This window comes from Neoarthrinium moseri, assembly GCF_022829205.1.
Source record: "Neoarthrinium moseri strain CBS 164.80 chromosome Unknown scaffold45_Wmoseri_CBS_16480, whole genome shotgun sequence".
NCBI classification, from domain to species: Eukaryota; Fungi; Ascomycota; class Sordariomycetes; order Amphisphaeriales; family Apiosporaceae; genus Neoarthrinium; species Neoarthrinium moseri.
In genome coordinates, this window is record NW_026055159.1 from 134,693 (window position 1) to 158,094 (window position 23,402).

The 23,402-nt window shown below is 50.9% G+C and overlaps 6 protein-coding genes across 6 annotated transcripts; 4 read left to right on the forward strand and 2 right to left on the reverse strand.

Moving 5' to 3' along the window:
• Positions 1-1,141: 1,141 nt before the first annotated feature.
• JN550_009632 (uncharacterized protein) lies at positions 1,142-2,300 on the forward strand (the record flags this gene model as incomplete). The annotated part of the gene is made up of 3 exons (XM_049321725.1): positions 1,142-1,184; positions 1,239-1,430; positions 1,522-2,300. The coding sequence occupies 3 exons, from the start codon at positions 1,142-1,144 to the stop codon at positions 2,298-2,300; spliced, it is 1,014 nt and encodes a 337-aa protein (XP_049168370.1).
• An 824-nt stretch (positions 2,301-3,124) lies between these two features.
• Positions 3,125-4,027, reverse strand: JN550_009633 (uncharacterized protein; the record flags this gene model as incomplete). Its single annotated transcript, XM_049321726.1, has 1 exon — positions 3,125-4,027. One exon carries the CDS (start codon positions 4,025-4,027, stop codon positions 3,125-3,127), a length of 903 nt encoding a protein of 300 aa, XP_049168371.1.
• Positions 4,028-8,551: 4,524 nt separating this feature from the next.
• Positions 8,552-11,731, reverse strand: JN550_009634 (uncharacterized protein; the record flags this gene model as incomplete). The annotated part of the gene is made up of 4 exons (XM_049321727.1): positions 8,552-10,914; positions 10,978-11,123; positions 11,170-11,300; positions 11,513-11,731. 4 exons carry the CDS (start codon positions 11,729-11,731, stop codon positions 8,552-8,554), a joined length of 2,859 nt encoding a protein of 952 aa, XP_049168372.1.
• Positions 11,732-12,865: 1,134 nt separating this feature from the next.
• On the forward strand, positions 12,866-14,086 carry JN550_009635 (uncharacterized protein; the record flags this gene model as incomplete). Its single annotated transcript, XM_049321728.1, has 1 exon — positions 12,866-14,086. One exon carries the CDS (start codon positions 12,866-12,868, stop codon positions 14,084-14,086), a length of 1,221 nt encoding a protein of 406 aa, XP_049168373.1.
• A 1,387-nt stretch (positions 14,087-15,473) lies between these two features.
• Positions 15,474-19,060, forward strand: JN550_009636 (uncharacterized protein; the record flags this gene model as incomplete). The annotated part of the gene is made up of 5 exons (XM_049321729.1): positions 15,474-15,521; positions 15,621-15,867; positions 15,967-17,656; positions 17,710-17,948; positions 18,048-19,060. The coding sequence occupies 5 exons, from the start codon at positions 15,474-15,476 to the stop codon at positions 19,058-19,060; spliced, it is 3,237 nt and encodes a 1,078-aa protein (XP_049168374.1).
• A 1,198-nt stretch (positions 19,061-20,258) lies between these two features.
• Positions 20,259-21,932, forward strand: JN550_009637 (uncharacterized protein; the record flags this gene model as incomplete). Its single annotated transcript, XM_049321730.1, has 1 exon — positions 20,259-21,932. The coding sequence occupies one exon, from the start codon at positions 20,259-20,261 to the stop codon at positions 21,930-21,932; it is 1,674 nt and encodes a 557-aa protein (XP_049168375.1).
• Positions 21,933-23,402: the final 1,470 nt, after the last annotated feature.

Sequence of the window (23,402 nt, forward strand, 5' to 3'; positions counted from 1 at the left end):
GGTACTTGGTCAAGCTTTCAGAGGAAGGCTTGGCAACATGCCGACAAGCGTGATTGTAATCTTGCCTCGTCATTGTGACGGCCTGTACGGTCGAGACCCTACATCTCTACCTGAAGCCACAACTGACCCCTGCATGGTCCTGTATTTGCATCTGATGCTCCGAGGATTTGCCAAAAAGGTGCTTCCGGTGGCTTGTTGGTGGGGGGCCTTCCAGATGGTTGGGGGTCACCCTTGAGACGTACTTTCTAGCCAGGATGTGGACGATCCGGAGATATAATCAAGGTCTAGTGGGCGCACACTGAAAATGACAAATACTGGCCCTCGTGGACATCATTTGGCTACTCTCTAGTACGCCATAGTAAGACTTGGCTAAATAGAATGGCACGAGTTCCTGGAACCGGCTGTCGTTCCTGCGTCACAAGCTCAAGGGGCGGGAACTGCGGCACTCAACCTCGCGCCATGCTGATCATGACATCTAGATTTGGGACGGATGATGCGCTTGATGGGCAGCCAAGAATGACCTTGCAGTTCTCATCCTATTGCAACTTCGTAAGGACGGGGGGCCGAAACCCAAGAGCCTAGCCTAGCCCAGCTCAATAGTCTTCTCCTAGTTCGATGCCCGCTCAGCACTGCCGAAGCGAGGTCCGGATCGGCCGCCGCTCCACACGTGCTAAGAACACCACAGACGCAGGGGCTGTCCGCACCTCAGGAGCCGATCCTCCGAAACGGCTTCGACGAGGGTATCGGGGATAATTAATTCACCATGGCCGGCCGCACGTAACTTGCGGTTTCTACTGAAGGAGCAACAGATGGAGATAGTTGTTGCGCAGTATCGACAATTGCGTGTAGTGGTGTATATGGAGGCAGGAAAGGGTTGAAAGCCGATATGCCTAGGAGTTAGCTCACACGTATCCATAGACCAACCCGTCTTAACGCCGATGGAGCGAGGGGTTAGGCAATGACGTGCAGTATTGCGGCCCGCCCGACGACGACCCCGCGACGCAACTCATTATTGCGACATCTCGCGAGACTGATGAGAATTGCTTGTGGCGTTGAAAAGACTCACGAGGGAAGGCTGCCAACAGGGAACTTTTGCACATAAAAATTGAATCATCGTCGTCTGTAATCACTCTGTTACGAAATGACGAAAGTCTTGTTGACAGGCGGATCGGGCTTCATTGCCGGTAGGTAATTCGTGGCTAGCATGCGATGGATGAGGATATTAACGACCCCCTCAGCACATATCCTCGAGCTGCTCCTTCAGCGTGGCCACGAGGTTGTGACCACCGTCAGGTCAGATGACAAGGCCTCTAAGATTCGCGATGCGCACCCAAATGCAAAGCTCGCTGTGGTGATTGTGCCAGACATTGCCAAGTCAGATGCATTTGATGAGGTTGTGAAGACTCCGGGTCTCGAGGTGGTTCTTCACAGTAAGTACGATGTCTGGCAGCCTGCCCCTGCGTACTGGCCGCCGTACAATAAGTAAAATCCCTCACAAGGACTCGTCTGACAGTCGTACAGCCGCCTCCCCATTCCATTACAACTGGACTGACCCTAAGACCGAGTTGTTGGACCCAGCAATCATTGGTACCACATCGATTCTCAAAGCCATCAAGAAATCTGCCCCAGGCGTGAAGCGCGTTGTCATCACCAGCTCATTTGCTTCTATCCTTTCGGAGAAGGGACTTGCCGATCCCAAGAAGGTCTTTTCCGAAGCCGACTGGAACCCCAACACATACGAGGATGGCCTGAAGGATAACAAAGCCACATCATACCGGGTTTCCAAGACCATTGCTGAGAAGTCGGCATGGAAGTTTATCGAGGAGGAGAAGCCCAACTTTGATCTCGCAACCGTCTGTCCCCCGCTGGTCTTCGGCCCTATCGTGCACCACCTCAACTCGCTCTCGGCCATCAACACCTCCAACCAGCGCTTTGTCGATCTGATCCAGGGCAAATTCAAGGACGAGATCCCGCCAACCGGCGTCTACTTCTGGGTTGATGTGCGCGACGTTGCGCTGGCGCACGTTGAGGCATTTGAGCGCCCTGAAGCTGGTGGGAAGCGTTTCTTCACTACGGCCGGCAAGTTCAACAACCGCGAGGTCGTGGCCGCGGTCCGCAAGAACTTCCCCGAGCTGAAGGACAAGCTCCCGTCCGAAGGTGTCAAGGGTGGCGACTATCCTGAGGGAGGCGTCTATGGTTACGATAACTCACGGGCCACCAAGGAGCTCGGTATCAACTGGATCTCGATCGAGAAGAGTTCGGTTGATACTGTCAAGAGCCTTCAGGCCGTAGGCGCATAGATATTCATTACCAATTACATGATCATGGAGCATATGAAGACGGACAAGATATCGTCCAAGACTATCAGATTGGTTGAGATATGTAGCCTAAATAGACAAGACAAGACCAGCACAACCTGCAACTATCTCTGGGTTAGCTCACGTTTCGTGACCAACATGACTGCCGACGTGGCTGATACCGTCTTTAATGTCTTTAGTGTAACCTAATGATGCTCCGCTATCTATTAACAGCAGGCTGTCGGGAACGGCTCTTGTAGGAGGATATTGTCGACCGCACAGTACTGCCCGGCAGCCACCAGGCGCCCCGTAAACCACAGATCACGCCGCTTACCACCTAATAATATTGGATAACTCAGTCTCTTTCAACGTAAGCGTTTGGCGTCGATCTTGATGTCCACTTGAATTGTCAGACCAATCTGGTGGCATAAAATTACCGCCCTGTTCAACAAGATGGCAAAACCGTGGTAGGTTCTTCGACTCATCCAGTCCACACTTGAAGCATAGAATAATCAGGGTGATCCTAGGACATGGTCCTATTTCCAGCTGAAGAGAGCTTTTTGCGACTCTCATGGTCGATCTCAGCGGAGATTGATATCTTTTATCGATTGATTTTAATCACCCTCTCTTTTTTTTCCGTAAGGTTCCCGCCACTGCCATTCGTTGCTTATTTTTACATTACATTGACCATCAAGTCGTGAAGCACCTGTGCCATGTGTATCCCTTCTATCCATCATCTATCATAGTATTATTCTGGAACTTCTAATCGTATTTCAATCCTTCGGTGCAGCGCCTTCCCCGCCTTGTCAATCATATCAAACATTACCTTAGTAGCTCCCACCTAGCCTCGCCAAGTCCAGCTCTTTCATCACAAGTGTAGACCTTACAATTCCCTTGGTGTCACCTGAGATCTTCGGATTCCCATTCACCCTATTCCTACCTGGGACAGCGGTACCCGGGCTCCCCTTACTGACACCACCCCAGCCGGCCCATTTCTCGCGGCGCTCGCGGACGGGCGACTCAGTCAAGTCGCATAGTTCGTGGGAGCAGCTAGGCAGGATGACACCCGCTGCTGGGTTGTTTTGTAGTCTGCTGATGGCAACCCCGATCTCCGCAGGGTGTGGAGGCGGGCTGACTGGAGACCTCTTGGCATTGTGCTGTGATGGGGATAGGGGTGATACTGGCGATACTGTCGTTGAGGCCGACCCGAGAGACGGCGTAGAGGTGGATGAGAGTCTCATCTTCACAGTGAGAAGAGAAGGAGGCGGCGGAGGCAGCGCCCCCGTCGAGGACCTCACTGGGGTTACTAGGTCTGGAATTGCTAAGGGATTGTCATGTGGCCTCTGGGGTCGAGCTGGTGATAAAGGTGGTGTTCTAGGACTAATGACTGCAATGCTTCCTGTCGTGGAGAAGCATGCTTTGTCGAATCTCAAAGCGGGGGCCATTATCGTTGGTAGGTTGCTAACTTCTGAGCTGGTACTGCTTCGAATAACGATTGCCGGCCGACCATGGCCCTGATCAAACTCAGAACTTGAAGTGGTGCTACGTTGCTCGGCCATAGGTAGCATTTTGTTGTTTGCTGGGTAGAATCCTGGGTGCTTAGGAGATGTCACATCGCCTTGATATGGTTGGGACTGTCCTGACGACGACCGGACGGAGCTCAGTCCGACCATGGATGGGAGAAATCTACGGTCGCTGAGACGAAGCGGAGGCGGCGTCAGGGGCATCATTTTGGAGCAAGAAGATGGCAGAGGAGATATCAGCGGCGTAGGAGACCCGCTCGGAGTTTGCGAATTTGATCTCGAAGACGATGGCCGCCCCCTTGCCACGCCTCTCGAGCCATTCCGCCGGCGGCATATAACAAAAGTGAGGAGTACCACGAAAAGAACGACCACAGAAACGCATACGCCAATTATGATCTGGTCACTAAATTTCATTCCCTGTTGATTTGAGGTATGAAGATAGGAGTTGCTGGTTTCTGTGGAATCATCCCTTGAAGTTGTCGACGTTGGGGTCGTGCTTGATTCCCCTTTCGTTAGAGGTACTGGTGCTCCAGATCCTTGTTGTGCAGGACTCGACGAAGGCACAATTCCAAAGGTTTTGGTACCGGTGTGTCTTGAAATGCTCGTAAATGTGATACTGTTTGCAGGTACAGGTCCCGTGACTGGGGCCTCCTGCTCTCTAGAATGGCATAGGGCCAAAGGTGGTGGTCCTGTATCCTCGATATCATAGATTCCAATGCTATAAACTTTTAGCAAAAGATTGAATGTATTGTTGGATTAACTTACCCTTGGCACTGATTTATTATTGCATCAACATTAGCTGTAATCAGACTCAGTGGTGTGTATACGGCTCCGTTGGGGTGTACGTTAACTCACGGTCCAACCCACTTTTATTTGGTAAAGCGAAATCAACGCCGCAATAATTTGAATCACAGCAATACAGAGACTGAAAAAGATCAATCTTGTATAGTTCATTGGTAAGTCTGTGGCATAGCTTCTCAAGAGAACTGTCACCATCGACTCTTGCTAAATCGGTGAAATTACTCCTGCACGCTGCTATGCATTGGCTAGGGTTGCTGAGACCGTATCTCCCAGGATCTTTTGAGGCTGGCTTGGTGCTTGTTTGCCGACCACGTGCTCCGGCGAAGGGCTTTGAAGTTCGGGTCCGTTCATTACCAACCAAATCTGGCATTTCGTTCGTGAGAAGATGTTGAATTTCCTCGATCAAAGGTTTATTTCTTCGTAGAAACAAGTGTGACAAGCAAAGAGAGTCATATTACAGTACTGTGGTCTAGAGCAATGTAAATCGTTCCGGGATCGGCGAACGTGAAAACAGTGTGTCGGAGCCCGCTGAAGAGTAACCGCGTCGTCTTGCTCCCAATCAAGAAAATGGAGACACGGCAGGACAGCCAGGCCGCATCAGACTACACAAAAATATAGATCCCGTATTGAAGATTCTCCCCTGTGGCTGCTATATAGTCCTTACCTGCTCCCTTGAAGGTCGACAACCCATACTGCACAACAACGAATCGGAACAGAACACTGCGTGCTGAGGAGGGAGCTATACGAAGGTGAGGCAAATCTGCGCTGTATGAACTGATGAGGCACTGGGTGACAAGAGATGGCGAAACTGTGCAAGTCACACAATGCCGTAGGTTGCCGCTACCCGACGAGAATCTTCTCGTATGGGCCATAGGAGGTGGTGACACGACGTAGCAAGTGGAAGCTTGGAGAAACTGCATGTAACCGCTCGATCCTCGTGGAACACCACTTCGGTACGCCGTTCAGCTGAATCCCCCATATTATGCCCAAGAGCATTCGTTACCGGCTCATGAAGATGCTGAGGCGGCTGGCTAGCTAGCTATTAATTTGCTAGGTACCTCTTGACACTGAATTGATCACGAATAGTTGGTAATTGGTGGATGATAAGCGACCTGGAGTATTTGACCAAGCAGACTTTCACAAATAGCGCTTAAGAGGTGGCAACTCAGAAATGTCAAGCTTTGATACTATCAGATTGGATGGCGTAAAGATACCGTAAGTTTGAATATGTATCGGCACGCTTGTTAGACGAATCCCATCCAAGTGTCCACCGACACGTCGATGAATCACACAGTGACACAAAGATAGTACAAGTTACTTCTGCCGAAATAGTACCGCTCAGACAGGAGCTGTGGTAAGCCATGGTGCTTGGGTCTTGAATGAACTGGTCTATCGTTGTGGTACCGGCTCATTGTACCTTTCGTGAATAAGTCTTCCGTTGCTGCTGGGACAAGATCTAAGTGGCCAGTTGCTGGGGATTCAGGCGTACATGGACATAGATAAGGGCGTCCAGTAACCATTCGTTTTAGACGAGTGGCCACAAGAACTGCTGTCCAGCGTCCTCTCCGAGTGGTGTACGTTGTGTATCACTGTGCTGCGTATGCGTTTAGGGATACGGCACCTCTGCGCTTTTTTATTCCAACTCAAACAATTACTTGTCAGAAAGCCCGTGGAAATTGGTGCGCGTTTGTTCTTGCAACAGAAGCTCATCCGACGTGGGAGCTCATACATTGGCCATCAGTGATGAGCAGAACTGATTTTACGGCTGTTACACATCTATGATGAGTATGCCCATGCGTGTCGGCCAGGATTCTGAGGTGAAAGGTTAGACAAGCCGCACCTTCTAGTACCATGACTGCAAAACATGTAACGATCGGACGGTGTCTTTCCCCCTTTCGCTACCGTAGCGGAGCACCTCGGAAGTTGGCTGACAGCCCTGATAACGGAGCGCCGTATTGACGGCAGCTACGGGTATTCGGAACAACCTAAGTTATGAATGACCTAGTCCAATTTCGGAGAGACTGTAAGAGGAACTGTAACTTTGGTCCAACCTTTGAAAACGCCCAATTCTACTCCATGCAGAAATGTACAGGGTTACTTCTGACGTGCACAGTTCAAATGGACAACAACCCTGAAATGAGTCATACGGGCAAGGTGGCGTTCCGACAACGAAGATGTAGAAGCAAGCCATGCGATGGGTGCCTCGCCAGCACTACCTCATATCCATCTCGATGGCGGCTTTGCGAATTCGATACTGAAGAAGCGCCACGAATCAAGATATACGGACTGGAGCCCTACTATACCCAAAGTGGTACAACGCGACATTGATTGAGCCTTCGGAGCATTCCCTCGAGAAGATAGAGTCCAACTCAACATCTATTTAGTGATGGATAGTTGGGCCGATTGGGACTACTCCGTCAGATCAAAAACGAACTGCCGACCAATGAAGCTGGAGCTACTTGATATGGACAAGTGTCGTCGTCACCTGAGTCTTATCTGTTGATACAATGTTTCCACATGCGTGAGAAAGTGAGAAGGTGGCTCTGGCTGGGTTTCCAGAATCATCTACAATACCTTTTTGACCAGGGCAGACGATGGGTATAACTCGCATTGCCTACCTATAGTCTCCTGCTTTCAAGGTAGACTTTTGGAATTTGACCGTTTACACCACACTGTACATGAGATGGTACCTGTGGTGGCTCTGTTATACGACAAGTTAGGGTTATACAAAGTCGCATACGACCATAGGTCGTAGAGAACTCGGGATGCCATCCGTTATCCCATAGATAGACTGGTGACCGCCCGCTTGGCACGAAGGAGTCCGAGGTCACAGAGCCGACCGAAATGGACCTTGCCTTACTTTTCCCGCTTGCTGACTTCACCATTCCGCGTGACCATTCAGTGCTCGGTAAACCACCCTTATGATCTATCTCCTCAGACCAGGATACAATGTAGGCATGGTCCAACGCCCTAGGTCTGACAACTTCAGCGGATGAGGCGAACGCACCTCGAAGTAGGCATAATCAGACCATCGAAGGAGATGACACGGCGACGACGGCGCAGCTTGTGGGGTACAGCGACTATGGATTTGACTTTGTTTGGCATAGCCTAGAGATTCGACACGCTCAGCAGTACGTGACCCGGTAGAAGTTTCACACCAGACAAATACGATTCATCAATGATCCGAGCCGGTCATTTGTCATTCATTGCTGCAGACTGCAACTTAATTACGGCATTTCTCTATACTCAATAACAACAGGTGACCTTGGGGGTCATATTAGACAAATACTCGTAAGCATCCTCTCCAGCCTCCCAGATCTCTTTTTCGAATTCTTGGAGTTCCTGCATCGAATAGCCGCCATTAGCGCCATCCTCCTCAAAGACCACCGGAAAATCATGTACATATTCGACACATTCCTGCCCCGTACTATCCACGACCCCGAAAAGTCTTTGACGAATTCCGCGGTTTATAAGAAATGGTGGTGGAGGGCTGTCTGGCGTGTATTGGCGGCTTGCGGTCTGATCTCGAGGGTGGAATATAGGTAGATTAAACGTAAATTTTTCTCGCATCTCGGGAGGAAGAGCAGCGAAACTGGAAAGGGTCACGGGTATATTCACCACAGCGCAAACTTATCTTTCTATCTGCCTCCTGGCTGGCACCAGCTCACAGTGGACACATGGCATATGGCACATATATTAACGCTGCGTATGGGCATGTATTGAAGGTATTAAAGATGGAGGATGCTAGCATCAGTGGCACCCCCAAGGTGTATTACCAGGGACCTCGCTTTTCTCCCTGACTACGGAGCAGCTGTTTTCCAGCCATTTGAAATGGGTGCACGTTATACTGCAAAGTAACAAAGTCACCTGGGTATTCATATATAAAAATCCATTAGACTTTGCTTGAATTTAAGGTCTTGTAGCTGGTTATTAGGCAGGGAAGAGGCATTGGATCTTTGGGTAGCATTTTGTAGCCGTTCCAAGCTCGCACACGTCTGCTTGCCCATTCCGACTGTCAACGACACATGCAAACTCGTTCACATCATCGCAAGCAAAACGACCAGCACCTGAATCACTACCGATATAGTGACAACCCTTATGGCCGAAGACATCACCAGCAGAACTGACACTACCTGGCCAGGGTATGTCATCGGCTCCAGACGGGTACGAGTCATCTAGTCGGGACCCTATATCGTTCAACACGCACAAATTTGGGGATACAGAAGACTCCTTCACATTCTGTGGATATAAGACCCATTGGTTTAACATGTCCACGCCGAACTCCGATCCGATTAATGTTGCTTGGTAGCCGATGATCACTGCCTCCGTTGGTGACGGCCTTGGGGCGACTTCGGTTTTTGTTGGTGCCGAAGCAGCAGCCGTTGTTGTTGATGAAGGCTCCGGAGCGCGGGTCGATGTTGTTGTAGGCTCCGGAGCGCGGGTCGATGTTGTTGAAGGCTCCGGAGCGCGGGTCGATGTTGGAGCGGGCTTGCAAACGCATAGACTGTTCTCGCATGCGTCAAGCTGTGTCACTGGGTCACACAAGGATATTGGCCGACAGTCATCCGTCGTAGTGCACTTGGACCCAGGAGCAAACTCGGGCAATCTGCACACACATCTACCCTGCTCGCATCTGGCTACCAAACCGCCGGTGCAGCTTAAACTGGGCCCGCCGCAGTCTTTGTCGACGGTATCAGATGTGCAGGATCCCGGAGTTTTAGACCCAATAGGCGCGTTCACTGTAGAGGTACCAGATGGTCCCACCACCACAGTGTGGCCGTCGACCGTAGTCGTGACGGACGCACTTGTCGATGGGCCGGTAGGGAGCGTACAAGCGCTGCCCCCGTCCCTTTTCCCCTTTGGCGACGAGACGAACATCTGGCCACCTTCTGCATCCCAGCTGTCTGTCCTGCCAGCCAAGTCCATTCGGTCCTCTATCCAAAGGCGCCAAGATGCTTGACGCCGGTCGCACCTTGCCGGCCTGTACTGCAAGTATAATTTGCCTCGCGATTTCGCGTTGTCGTAATCTCCTAATATATGAGCTCTCTTCTCTGGCGGGAGATTCTTCTTGAGGTCTTCCAGGCCCAATACATTCGGTGAGTATTCAATGACCTCAACGGGAACACTCTCCCCTAAAATGGCTTTTACTGTCTGAGTAATCTGGTCATTATGTCCCGGGAACTGGGTGGTTCCGGCCATCGCGTTAGGATCCTGAATTTCCTGGTCGCTTATATGTTTGCCCATTATGTTCACCAAATCGACGATCTTGCCTTGTTCATCCCTTATCGTCTGAGCCCAAACACGTGGCCGTGGAGCCAGGATATAGGCACGTGTTCCAGGTATATCGTCATTGTCGACGCCGAATATCTTTCCAAGATTTCCCGGAAGATCACCGTTGCCGCGTAGATTTTTGAGGCCGTATTTGTGCTGCGAAAATTGAGGGTTGTCGTCATGCAAGCCCCTGGTGATGTAATCCAGCCCCCTTGCCCTGAAATTATCTATACTTCCAGTGAATGTTGGCGCCTCCCATATGTGACTAGCCCAGGCGCCTCGCTGTGACACTACTACCACAGAAGTGCAGCCGTATAAGCCTTGCACGGACAACGAGACAACCTTGTCGTTGAATTGTACTACTTGGGATGTGGTCATGCCGGGCTCAATGTCTGTATTTTTGGGTATAGGGACGATATTGTTGTCAGTTTGAACAAAATTTGTGTATGCTTCATAGACTTCCCCAGCGACGAATAGCGTTTGGTCTGAGTAGTCGCTTCTATCAACCCAGTCTCCCTCGTCAGGATCGCCACGCTTGGCTACGCTTGCTTGAGAATCATGAACATTCATGGATCTCTTGGTGTGGCATTCTCCTGTACCGCAAGACCCTGGACTGCAGTACAAGTGGCTCGGCTCTGCTGTCACTGTCGTAGTGGTGCTCGTCGTAGAGGCGGTGATGGTGCAACCAGTCACCACACTGTATGCCTGAGTTGAACATGCTGTAGGGACCTGCTGCGCAGTTCCAACAACCGTACAGAAAATGCTCTCATATGTTGCTGTGAGCGTTTCTGTGCAGGACTCCTTTTCGGTTTTGGGCTCGGTCGGCTCGGGGTCGGGACTGGATGGGTCACTAGGCTCGGAGGGATTGGATCCCGAACCCTCGCCGTCCTTGGGGCAATTCCCAATCTTTGTGCCGAATAGTTGAATACAGAAGCTACCTGATACATCAATTTGGATGTTGGGGGGAAAAGTTGTGTAGCAGCCGAAGCAGATCTCCGGGGGCCCTGAGACAGGAATGATGACTATGGACTGTGTTAACATGTTGAAGATCTTGCACTGCTTTCTTTTAGCATGTGTATGCGCACCTGGGACGATAGTCTGCTCGGTTCTTCCGGGTGATGTGGTTGTGATATATATGGGAGTAGGAGCAGTGTATTCCGGCAGGGGGACCAACGTCGCTCCAGCGGGAAGCGTGACGACTGTGAATGGCTCCATGGTGCTGGCTGTTGTACTTGAGGTTGAACGTGAGGTTATGATACTTGAAATTATGCTTGAACTCGTAATTGAAGCTGTAATTGGACCAGTACGTAGATTTGTACTTGACGTTGTACTTGAGCTCGTATCTAAACTTGTCTTTGTTGCCGTCGCCGTCGCGGTAGATGGGATACTGCCGATATTGCTGGCAATGCTGCTCAACTTTCCAGCATCACTGAGAACTCCTTGAGCGAGAGGCCCTAGAATTGCAGGGTCTGTGGTGTTCCGTGCGTGCTCAAGATCATTTAGCATATCTATAAGGCAGCACATAAGATCATTCAGTCCAAAGACAAGCCCATCTCCTGTGACTTCACATTGGTTTAAGATGGCATCACCGCCATCGAGACTACTGGCTAGGCCACCTACTTCTGGGATTAGGGTCATGATGGATTGAACAGCTGAGGAAGCCTTGGTGGAGTCGGGTGCGTTTGCCCAGTCAGTTGCAAGAGGTACTACTCCAGCTACTTCAGATGAGACTGATAGCAGACTAGACTTGATTTCTGGCCCATCGGGACTCAATTGTGTTGGTGCAGCTTCGGACATGGTAATAGGTGTCGTAAAAGCCCCGCCGGATATAAGAACCATGGTGTGAGTGACTCCATCGTTGGCCACTAGAGGGCTGGTAAAGAATTTCGGCGCAGTGGCGGTTATAGTTGAAGATGCTTCAATCCCCCCTGAAGACGCAGGAGGATTGCACAAGCCAAGCTGTATGATGATTTAAGTTCCCCGCAACAATAGACCTTTGATAATAATCAATTTATAACCCACATGATACTGAAGCTGGAATGGGCAGGGCGCTGAGCTTGTTAGGTTGCCATCTTCTCGGCGCGGATGTTCGGAAGTTGTTTGCCCTTCAATGGAAGCCACGAGTGACAGCAGTCCTGCCACTGGACGGAGATTTGGGAGCATTATTTGTCCTTTGTAGTGTGTATATGTGTATTTCCAATACAGACTGCAGCAAAACCAAGAGTAATATATTGAGTAAGAGAATCAAATAAGTGAGATACTTGCTGTGAGACCGTTCGTGTAGACCTGGCGAGAGCGGAAGGGCCTCTTAAAGCACAGATTCCAACACGAGGTGAAGCCACAAGTTATGTCATTATTCAGTCTTTTTGGCTGCATCAGAAGCTCAGGATTGAGACCTAGAATCCTGAGGTCCATCATGATCAAGGTGAAAGCATCCTTCCATAAGCCTGTAAACAGGGCAGCATGACAATTTCTGTGCGACAGATTACGTTGGCCACGACGACGTTAAACTATTATGATATGACACTTGCAATCGTCGCCACCAACCGAGAGTGAAGGAACCAAGAACTGATATCACAGCCCTCAGAAAAGCGGCAGGCAGTGTATTGCGAACCACGCGTACCCCTAAATATCCAATGAGTTTGTGTGGTCAACGAATCATTTCATGCTGGAAAACCTTCCCTCCGCCCCGTTCTAAGAATACAATGATTACGGCACAAGTAAATCCTTCAACGCAGCATCCTTCAAGTTCCAGTTGATTCATCACCCAGCAATAGTACATTGAGGTTGAGTGCCGGGTGATCGAGGTTGTGGAAGTTGGTTATTCGGCTGCGCCACTTCAAACCGGGCGCCACGCTGCACCCCCAACCTGAATATGATGTGACTGACTACTGGGGGAACCAACTTGATGCTCAAGCCAGTCTTTTCTCCGTTTACTCTCTCGGCTCGACTCCCTGCTATATTGTTTTCACAATGTCCGAGGCAACAGCGCAACTAGAGCTCATTCGCAAACGGGTGACACATGCTGAAACAGACGCGAAGGTTCTTCGCAGACGGCTCAGTAGACTGATACCCGACGCCTGGGACAGGATCCGCGATCTGGAGGAGCAGAACGGCCGGTTCCCGCCATTGCCAGCAAGACTTCCCCGCGCGGACTACGTACTTGTGGCCGACTCGCTCGAACGAGACAAACAAGCACTGCTCTTTTATGTAGCATGCGAGCAAGGCGCTTTGTCCGACGTGGTCGCATTTGTGGAAGAGAGAACCCCCAACCCTAGCAAGGCGACGTTGCAGTTTGGGCTGGAGCAAGCATCGTTTGCTTGTAAGCCAGATGTAGTACAATATCTTCTTCATCAGGGGGCAACTTTGCACAGCGGCTGCTTCATGAAGTTGTTTGAGTTCCTTGGAGCTGGCCAGACTTCGACGCGACTGAGGTGCATTTTCGACGAAGCCGACTATGCTGCAGACACGGATTCCTTCATCGCACTGCTTTCAGTCTTTATCAAGTCCGGATTCTGGCATCCGAATCAGCCATGGGAGTCACCCGCGATGATTGACCCTTACGTTGCTATGTATGCGTCTCGAGTCCTCACTGATAGGAGGCTCCTGTTGTTCCTCCTGGAGCATGGCGCCGATCCGAACCTGAGTAGATATCCAAAGAGTGCTCGTGGGTCCTCTGATAGGGATGCTACTCCATGGGCAATCGACCGGCAAAGCCCGTCGCCACTCAATTTGGCTGTCGCTCAAGGTGATCAATCCCTTTTCGACCTGCTGGTAGCTCATGGAGCAAAGGCTGAGGGCGAGGGGCTTCACCTACTACACTCGCTTGTACGAGCAGCCATGCAACACGACTTTGCTTCTACGCGACGCCCTATGGCCGAAGGTATCATTGCTCAACGCCTGGCGGATGTCAATGATGTTAAGCCGATGCCGTACAGACACGAAGACTCGAGGTACTTTATAGGTGGATACACAGAAGACGAGACACCACTTACTCTGGCATGCGCTGCATCTGACTGGGAGTTCGTTGAGTGGCTAGTACAGCACGGTGCTGATCCAGGAGCATTGGGAGGGAAAGCTTATACACAACTGTGGTGGAATAAACCGTACGGCGCGAATGATCCTTCTCGACTGCTGGAAATTCTCAACAGTCGTGCAATTACTGAAGCAATGGAGGGAATGCTGGATCCCTAAGGACATGATCGATCGTGAATTAGGTTTCTTACTTTTTTCACGTTTCCTTTTCTCCCTATTTCCGCTTCCCATTTGGAGCAAGTCTGTCTATCACGGGTTTGACTTGGACTGTTACTGTGACGAAGGAACTCTCCTCATGAAGCAACAAAATTCATAGAGGGACAGTAGCTCGCTATTGCAGATTACGTTTTGCTTATTTTCAGTGGGCTTTTGGCGGATCACCAGCAATATACGGCTTCGGTGTGTGTTATCATTTTTGATATGTTTCCCTTCTTTTACACTGTCAATACTTCAAGACACTCAAAGCTTAGCGGGCTGCGTGATGACCAACGGTAGAAATCACCAGAGAAAAGAGACCCGGCACGAAAAGCGTGCTTGAGCTTGATTCATACGTATGTACCCATCTGGGGCCCAGAGAGGGTCTTCTAGAGAGGTTACCTTTTGATGAAACCATTCAATTTACTGAAGTGGTCGGTGGCAGGTGAATTCGACCATGCTAGTGCGCCCGTTGGATGAGGATTGCTTGGTTGAGGGAGTAACTGGAGCAATCAGTCGAGGCGGGGTGAATGCATCATCATTCACCAGCAGATATACCTTTGCCATCAAAGTCTCATGTTTGGTTCCTTGTGCTGGTCTTAAGGGGCTAAGGTACAGACCGCATGCAGCTGACTAATTGGCGGTCGTCTCGGTTCTTTTGCCTTCTGCTGAGTGACCAGCTAGTTGGAGAGGGAGGTGGGAGGGCGTACAGTATGACCTCTGGTCAGCTCGAAGAGAGGTTGGGACCAAATGGCGGAGCGTACAAAGGAAGATCTTGGGCAGGAAGGAAAATTATAGGCAATACCTGCTCTACGGAATGAGCATAGTATTTGAGAAGTCTGTGAAGTCTCTTTGCTCAAAAGCAAATGACGCTAGTCAGTCAGCCCAAGCCAACATGTTGCAGTGGTGGCCCTGGGCACCTACTGCGTACATAGTCAAACTAGGTAAACCCCCCGTAACCGCACTGATGGGGACCTCGATGGATGGACCTTGGCTCCAGCAGCTACCCCACTACTCAGTAGCCCTATCGATAAGCCTGGGGCCCGGCCCAGCTTCCCAGCTTGACGCCTTGACGCCTTGACGCGGTCGCAGCCTACCCTACAGTGGGTTACTAGCTACGGTACGCTACTGACTTACCTACACCACTACCTTGCTAGGTCACGTCAGATCGCTCAACCACACTTGGGCAACCAATTCCGTGGTCGCCCATACGTTTATCTCCGATCCCCCAGTTCACAGTATCGACGTCCACCTTGGCCAACAGTCGCAAACGGCCCTTCATTTGGTCTGACCTGTCAAGGCTTCGTTCTCACAACACTTCCCTTCCTCACAGTTGCTACCCATCGTCACCATGGACCCCGCCGAGCAACCAGAACCGACTCTACCGCCGGCTGAGCAGGTATGCCCGTAGCCTCCCCGGTCACCCCGTTCGCATGCCATGTAGACAACGGGATGGCCTCTGTCCAGAGAGGCAATGCCGCTGACCCATTTGCTCCAGATGCGCCAGAAGCGCCTTGCCATGCTGAGCAGAATGGGCGCCACGTCCCCGTCACCAACTCAGTCCGGCGGTTCGTCACAGCCATCCTCCAGCACCGCAAGCACCCCCCGGATAGCCTCGCCGCCCCCGACCGGTGAGAGCAAGCAACCGCCCGCCGAGCCCGTCCAGAGGCCTTCCGCCAGCAGCCCAGCAGCCAAACAAACACCATCTCAGACGAGGCTCAAGAAGACAGCCGAGGGCGAAGCAGGTACGTGGGGCGAAAACAGCACACCCAGCCTACCATGGCCTGGACATGTCCCTGAGGCTGTGGATGTTTCTGAACGCACCTGCTAACACAGAAACGTAGTTCCGTCACCACCAGCCAAGAAGGCCAACGCCAACGTACGCGAGGAGCCTCTCGAGGACTGGATCGACCGGGTTCTAGGCGACGCATTCCGTATCACGTTAGACCCAGCGCGAACGCAAACAGTTGATGGCCGTGGTGTCAAAACCTACATCCCCAATACCGCCGATGAGCTGCAACAGGGTGGCGAAGCCCTGAAACTGACAGCCTCCAATATCGATTCGGCAATTCTCGAGGCTGCTAGTGCACAACCGGTTGAGAAGCCGCTGCTCAACTACCTCCTGCCCTGCTTCAAGCGACTGGTCAAGATCATCTCGTCCATCAGACGTCCAACTCCCGAGAAACAAGCCGTTCTAGAGGAGGCCAAGCGTTTGTGCATGAGCAACTGTATTTTTGCTGTGACGATGCCCGAGTTGTTCAGCCGGGAGGCCAACCCCAACCATGACACCCTTGTGCCCTATCTGCTCCGACACCATGACAATGAGGACGGCATATGTCTGGAATTTTTCGATGATGCAGTCGCCCGTATCAAGGAAGATGATACCGTTGCCCCCGTCTTTGCAGACGCCATGGTCCAGCTTAGCAGCAAGCTTGCCACCATGTCTATGAACGATGACTACAAGCCATACGTCAACTGCTTGGTTACATACGCACGCTATCCAATTCTTTTGGAGACCCTGGCTCAGCATCCCCGTTTCCTCGTGGAGACGACTCCAGAGATGACAAAGGAGCAGCTTGCCATTTCCAGCGAAACACATACCATCCTCGGCCCTTTTTTCCGGATCTCACCGTTACAGGCAGACGTGACAAAAACGTATTTTGCTAATCCCCGATCCATCGACCGGGGCCACATTCAGACGTCGCAGAGCGCGCTACAGATGTCCTTGAAAGCACACCAAGGCGACCTGACCAGTATCATCAATGCTTTTGTTCGAGCGGGCCAGACGCCCAAAAACCGCACTCTGGACTGGTTTGCTTTCGTCATGAACACGAACCACAAACGACGTGCTCTTCATGTTGATCCCAAAGAAGTCGCCTCAGATGGCTTCATGGTCAATATCACTGCGATCCTCGATCAACTGTGCGAGCCTTTCATGGACGCCACCTTTTCCAAGATTGGCAAAATCGATGTCGACTATCTAAGGCGCAGTCCAAGGGTTGACATGAGCGATGAGACCAAACTGAACGCAGACCAGGCCGCCTCCGATGCCTTTTACAGCAAAAAGGCTGACGGGGCGTCAAACTTTATATCAGAAGTATTCTTTCTGAACCTTGCTGCGCATCATTATGGTAGCGAAGCCACGAATGCAAAGCTCAAAGACCTAGACCGTGAGATAAAGCATCTACAGAAGGTCGAGAAGGAGGTGAGCGAGCAGGTCAGAAAGCTCCAAGGAAGCCCCTTCCAATTGAACATTGCCCAAAGGCAGCTGGATAGGGTCAATACTGTCATTGACAAGACAATGGCGCTGCGATTCTCGATAGAGGGTGTGCTTACGGACAAGAGTATGCAGACTCTGTCTCTACAATTCATGCGTTATGTCACAGTATGGCTTCTTCGGGTTGCTAGTCGCTCGGCCTACGTTCCTGGCCAAGACTTGAAACTTCCTCTACCAGCCGAGCAACCCGATGCCTTCAGCTGTCTACCAGAGTATGCCTTGCAGGATGTGGTTGACAACTTCAAGTTTGTCTTACGGTTCGTCATGCACACCTGGCCATACGGTAAATTGACACTAACCTCGACCACAGGTTCATGCCTCAGATCATGATATCGGCTGTAGGCGACGAGATTGTTGCTCTTGCAATCACCTTCCTAAGGTCCTCAGAGTACATCAAGAACCCTTACTTGAAATCTTCACTGGTGACGGTCCTCTTTGCCGGGCAATTCCCTATGTATCATCTAAGTCGCGGTATACTTGGTGATATTCTAGTTGGTTCTGGGTTTGCCAACGAATATCTGCTTCATGCTCTCATGAAGTTTTACATAGGTGAGCCAACAGAACCCTGGCCACAGTCAATAGGCGTCAACCTCGCTCGGGGCATGGGGCATGTGAGTGATTTAAGAACCTCTTAGCTGACCTGATCAGAATGCGAGCACGGTACGAGTACGGCATTCTACGACAAGTTCAATATCAGATACGAGATTTTCCAAGTCATCAAGACGATTTGGCCCAACACCGTGTATAAGGAGCAGCTTGACAAAGAGAGCAGGACAAATCGTGGATTTTTCGTCCATTTCGTCAGCTTGTTGCTCAGTGACGCCACTTATCTGCTTGACGAAGCTATGACTAAACTGGTCAAGATTCATGACTACCAGAAGCAACTGCAGGACCAAACCCTTTCGCAAGAAGACCGGGAGAAAATAGTCACAGACCTCGAGCAAGCCGAAGGCCAGTGCCAGAGCTTCATGCAACTCGTCAACGAGACAATGGCCATGATGAAGCTCTTTACAGAGACTTTGAAGGATGCCTTCACAATGCCAGAGATTGTTGGTCGATTGGCCAATATGTTGGACTACAATCTCGATACGCTGGTGGGACCCAAAAGGGGTAACCTCAAGGTCGAGGATGCAAGGAAGTATAATTTCGACGCCAAAACCCTCTTGTCTGACTTCATCGACATCTATGTAAATCTGGAGTCGAAACAGCCGTTCATCGAGGCGATTGCCGAAGATGGACGATCATACAAGCCTCAGAATTTTGAAGAGGCTACCAAGATTCTGGGCACGAGAAGTCTGAAATCTCCCGAGGAGCTGGCAGTTTTTGACAGACTCAAGCAGAAGGTGAAGAGTGCCAAAGAGATTGCAGACCAAGCCGAGTTGGACCTTGGTGAGGTCCCCAGCGATTTTGAAGATCCCCTCCTGGGAACTTTGATGACTGATCCCGTCATATTGCCTTCAAATAACATCGTGGACCGGTCAACAATTGTACAGCAATTGCTTGCCAATCCCTTGGACCCTTTCACACGAAGCCCAATGACAATCAACGACGTAGTCCCAGCCGACGACTTACGTGAGAGGATACAGGCCTGGAAAGCAGAGCGAATAGCTGCTGTCAAGGCGCAGGCATCAGGTGATGTGATGGACACAACCTCGGGTTAATTCACGACGATGTGCAAATTCCTCAAACGGTTCAGAACAGTCGGCGACCCCCAACTTTGGTCTAAGACTTTGAGGTATAGGCGGCATGCGAGAGCCCTCTGTGCTGCCGTCTCAAGGTCAATATTTGACAATCTTTTTGGTGATGCAAGCCTCGAGCCAGTTGGGTCTCGCAGTTCTTCTACACAGATTCTGGTATTGCCTTCATTTTGTGATAGAACCGTGCCGTTTACGTTTTCACACCAAAGGCGCATGTACAAGCAGAGTACTAGGAAGACAGGCATTAAGATGCATCTATGGGGCGTCTAGGTACTTCCACTACTCTTAGATAGAGATTCTGAACATGATGATTAGACGCAGCAACAGCAGAGACGCGGAAATCTCTCTTGGTAATTCGGGCGTTGTGCCCATTTGTGCCTGTTGCTAATATGTTGTCTCCTTTGTCTTCTACCTCCAGCCAATCGTGCCATTGATCACAAGGAGCCATGAATTGGGCACTCATGTGTTGTTCACACCATGCACCGAGTCCAGCTTCCTGAATCCAGGCGGCAGAATGTACCGGTCTCGACAGCTGTCTAGGTACTCTCTTTTGATTTCTCCAAACACTTGCTTTCGTCCTGATGGTGCTGCAATTTTGACTTATGTTATCAAGTTTTCAACCACTGGCGGTTGCCGGTTTTAGTCTACATCAATAGGGAATAGATAAATAGGGCTCGAATCTGACTTGCGTGGAAGACTTCGTAAGTGAATCAAGTTAGACTAGGGTCTCTACCTGCACAGAGCCGAAGGGCGCAATTGAGCGAAACATTGAGATGGCGTCGGCGTCACCATGATTCTTCGCATAGGGCGCCTGCCAATTTGAGTGGGGCACAGCTCAGAAAGGAACAAGGTCCTTGTGCTCTATGCATTTCAGTCAAGTCCTATGCTTGTGTTCCCCAGGCGGGCAAGGTTATCTTGTCCTACGCTAGCCTTGGCGGGCTCCGAATCACACATCGCTGATGCGCGAATGGAGATGATGGACACTCCATTGCGTCCTACACTTTGATTATATATTGAGAGGCTTCTCTAAATAGTCAAAGCTGTAATCAGCTATGTACGGCTATCCTAATCAGCAAACAAAAGCGATCGCCAGAACCATACACGTATTTGGCTGCATAGCAGTAATCTTGCTTGATACTGTAGACCAAAAGATCGCAGAAATATGTCAACTCTACCTTCGTACCGCGCCTCCTTGGCGCCGGAGTTTGATCCTCAGAGGGATAACGCAGTAAGTGCAATCAACATCGAGGTTCGCTTGATAGACTCCAGGTCGAAGGCCACAGAGCCTTTGCTCACACTGTTCCTGAATGTGGGCTCCACGCCGACTCTGCGGTACGATGGTGATGCACTAAAGGCCACGGATGATTCAGGTCACCTGCCCTTGACATACAGGGACTCTGACGAAGGCGTGATGTCTAGTCTCAAGAGGGCTTGGATCCCAGAGCGGGACCCGGTCGGGCCTGTGCTTGTCAAGTTCCAAGCTGTACCAAGGCACACAGAGCCAGGTACTCTTTCGGGGCCGCGAGTAGACCTAAGAACCGACCAGGGCGGAGGTGTCGGGATGGGGTACGGCTTTCTGCCGCACCCTCCGGCCGACGATGATTGGGAGGTCCAGATCGATTTCGACATGCCCGACTCTGCTCCTGCTGGCACTCGTGGAGCTTGCTCACTGGGCGATAGCATGAGCAACAAAGACGTTGGCCGGCCTCAGAAACTTATCGGCAACGCATTATTTGCCGTGGGGAAGCTCACCCGGTATCCCTCTTGGGAGACCGAGACAGGCATCGGGCAAGAGTTCTCCATGTATTGGATTGGGGACCCTCCGTACGACATGAAGCGCGTTGCTCCCCTAACAGAGAGTCTCTTCCGGTCAATCGCAAGCTTCTTTGGAGACACGACGAACTCGTTCCGTGTCTTCGTTCGGCGAGTCTGGTCGGGCCATGGCGGCTCAGGCGGATACCGGTCGTTCCTCCTTGAGTACAGTCCTGGATCCGAGGATCAGATGAACGAAAATGATCTTCTGGATCTACTCGCTCATGAGACTGTCCACGAGTATCCTCTCATGAATCCGATAAAGTCGGATGACGCGTGGTACAATGAAGGAGTTGCGAATTACTATGCCACCATTGCCGCCTTTGAGAAGGGCGCGGTAAACAGAGAATATCTGATAAGGCTTCTGAACAACAACACCCAGGCCTATTATACGACCCAGGTCATCGGCCTGGAGTGGAAGTACATTACGGATCACTACATGGACAGATTTGACTATACCAAGGCGGGGTATGGTAGAGGCTTCATTTATCTCGCACAGGTGCAGGGTCTAATCAGTCGGGAAACAGGAGGCCAGAAAGGAGTCGGCGATGTTGTGTTGAAACTTTACGAGCGGCAGCTTCGCCATGTCGAGACGCATAGCGATGACTTCCACGAGCTCGTGAGCGGGTATATTGGCAAGGAAAAGACGGCCGAGATCCGGGCTGCCATGGAGGGCGGGCAGATTATTGTGCCGCCCGAGGACAGCTTCAAGAAATACGGTCTCAAGCTGGTCCGCCATGACGTTGAACAGTTCGAGGCCGGCTTTGACCCAAACTCTCTACGCACGAACAAGATTAAGGGCCTTGTAAAGGGTTCAAGGGCTGAGCAGGCCGGCTTGCGAGAGGATGACGAGGTCGCGAGCGCCTGGATGCTTTGGGGCGCGGGGGATGCCTTGGAGAACATGATGCAGGTCACTGTCCGTAGGAACGGGGAGGAGATCGTCGTCAACTACTGGCCAAGGAGTCATGTGAAGGTGGAGAACTACATGTGGATAGAGGATGGTGACGCTCGAAGTCACATATGAATCCAGAGACGAATCTGGACATGAGGCCAATCGCCAGCAGCATATACTCACTTACAGCAAGCTTATAACCTCTTTCCTTCCAGTGCGATATCTATGATCAACCTCATCGCTAGCTATCTACTCACAGTGCTTTGTTAAAAGCAAGGCGCTTTGCGACATGGATAGATTCCATGGCGGCCGACAGTTCGCTTCATCATGTTTTCGTGCCCAACATCAAACTGTCAACCAGATACTGGTACGTGGCCACGAAGAGTGGAGACTGAAGGATGGTTGGCCGCAATACCCGTGCTTTCTCTGGGCATCAACTATCAAATACATGTGTATCCAATGCAAGCATTGTTGATTCGACTAGCGGCAAAGTGATTGTTCAGACTCAAGACTTGATTGGTTGCTTCACGACACACCGCTGCGTTGGGCGGTGAGTGTGACAACAGGAATTCCCGTAAATGCAATGTTGAACATGGATTGTCAGAAAGTATATATCGACCTCGACCCCAATGTAGGTTGAAGTATCGTCTTGTACAAAATTCTTTCTTTATTATATGATCGCGTCCGGAATGCTTTTTGGCTTCGACTGGTGGAATTGGGCAGCAAGTAAAACCAGTTCACACCGCCCAAAGCCCTGCTTCCTTTAACGACTAGATCCCTGCGTCTTTCTAACCAGATCATTGATGTGCTTCTCTTTTTCTTTATACCGTTCAACTATTGAGCTTGAATCGTTTTTCCCTCCGTTCATGGCTAGTTTTTCCGTCACCGTGGGTTGACTCGACAAATACGAGTAAAGCATGATCGGCGGGACTTTGCCACTCTTCCTACTGTCGGCAGGTAAGTCAACCGAAAACACCCTAGAATAAGACTTGGTTCACGTACCTCTCACTTGGCGTGGGCAACATGCTTGCCGACCGCTGGAAAGTACCCAAGGGGGGGCCCAAAATAGCCAATTCCGACGCAGACCACGAAAGCAACCTTAAGACGAACCAACAGCGGTGCCCCAATCGCCAGGCTGATGCGCCTAATGTGCCGCTGATGAAGATATGATTTCCCGACTCGAGAATGCAATAGTGGTTTTACTGGGCAACGGTTGACAACGAGGAAGCTTTCGGAAGACGTGTCAATTGGCACCGTCCTAAGTGAGGTTCTGAGAGCGTTTCTTCGGAAGAGGTTGTATATGAGCGCCAGAATATCAAGGAACTCTTGGCGTATTGACGAAGATATTCAAGAAAGAGACTCCAGATGCTTTCCAATTGAAGCAGACACCCGAATCCATGTTTAATATTTCAATGCCGGAAGCTTTATACTCAAAGATGGCCGTGTTTTCGTTGGCGCGCAAAGGGGTTTCAGATAACAACACCACGAGGATTCGCTTCACGGTTCAAGATCTATTGCGCCGTACCGCAATATCGCACGCAACGTTCAGCTTCGCTGGTGACGATTAGCGCAAGACAACTGGACGGCGTTTCGGGAATCGCG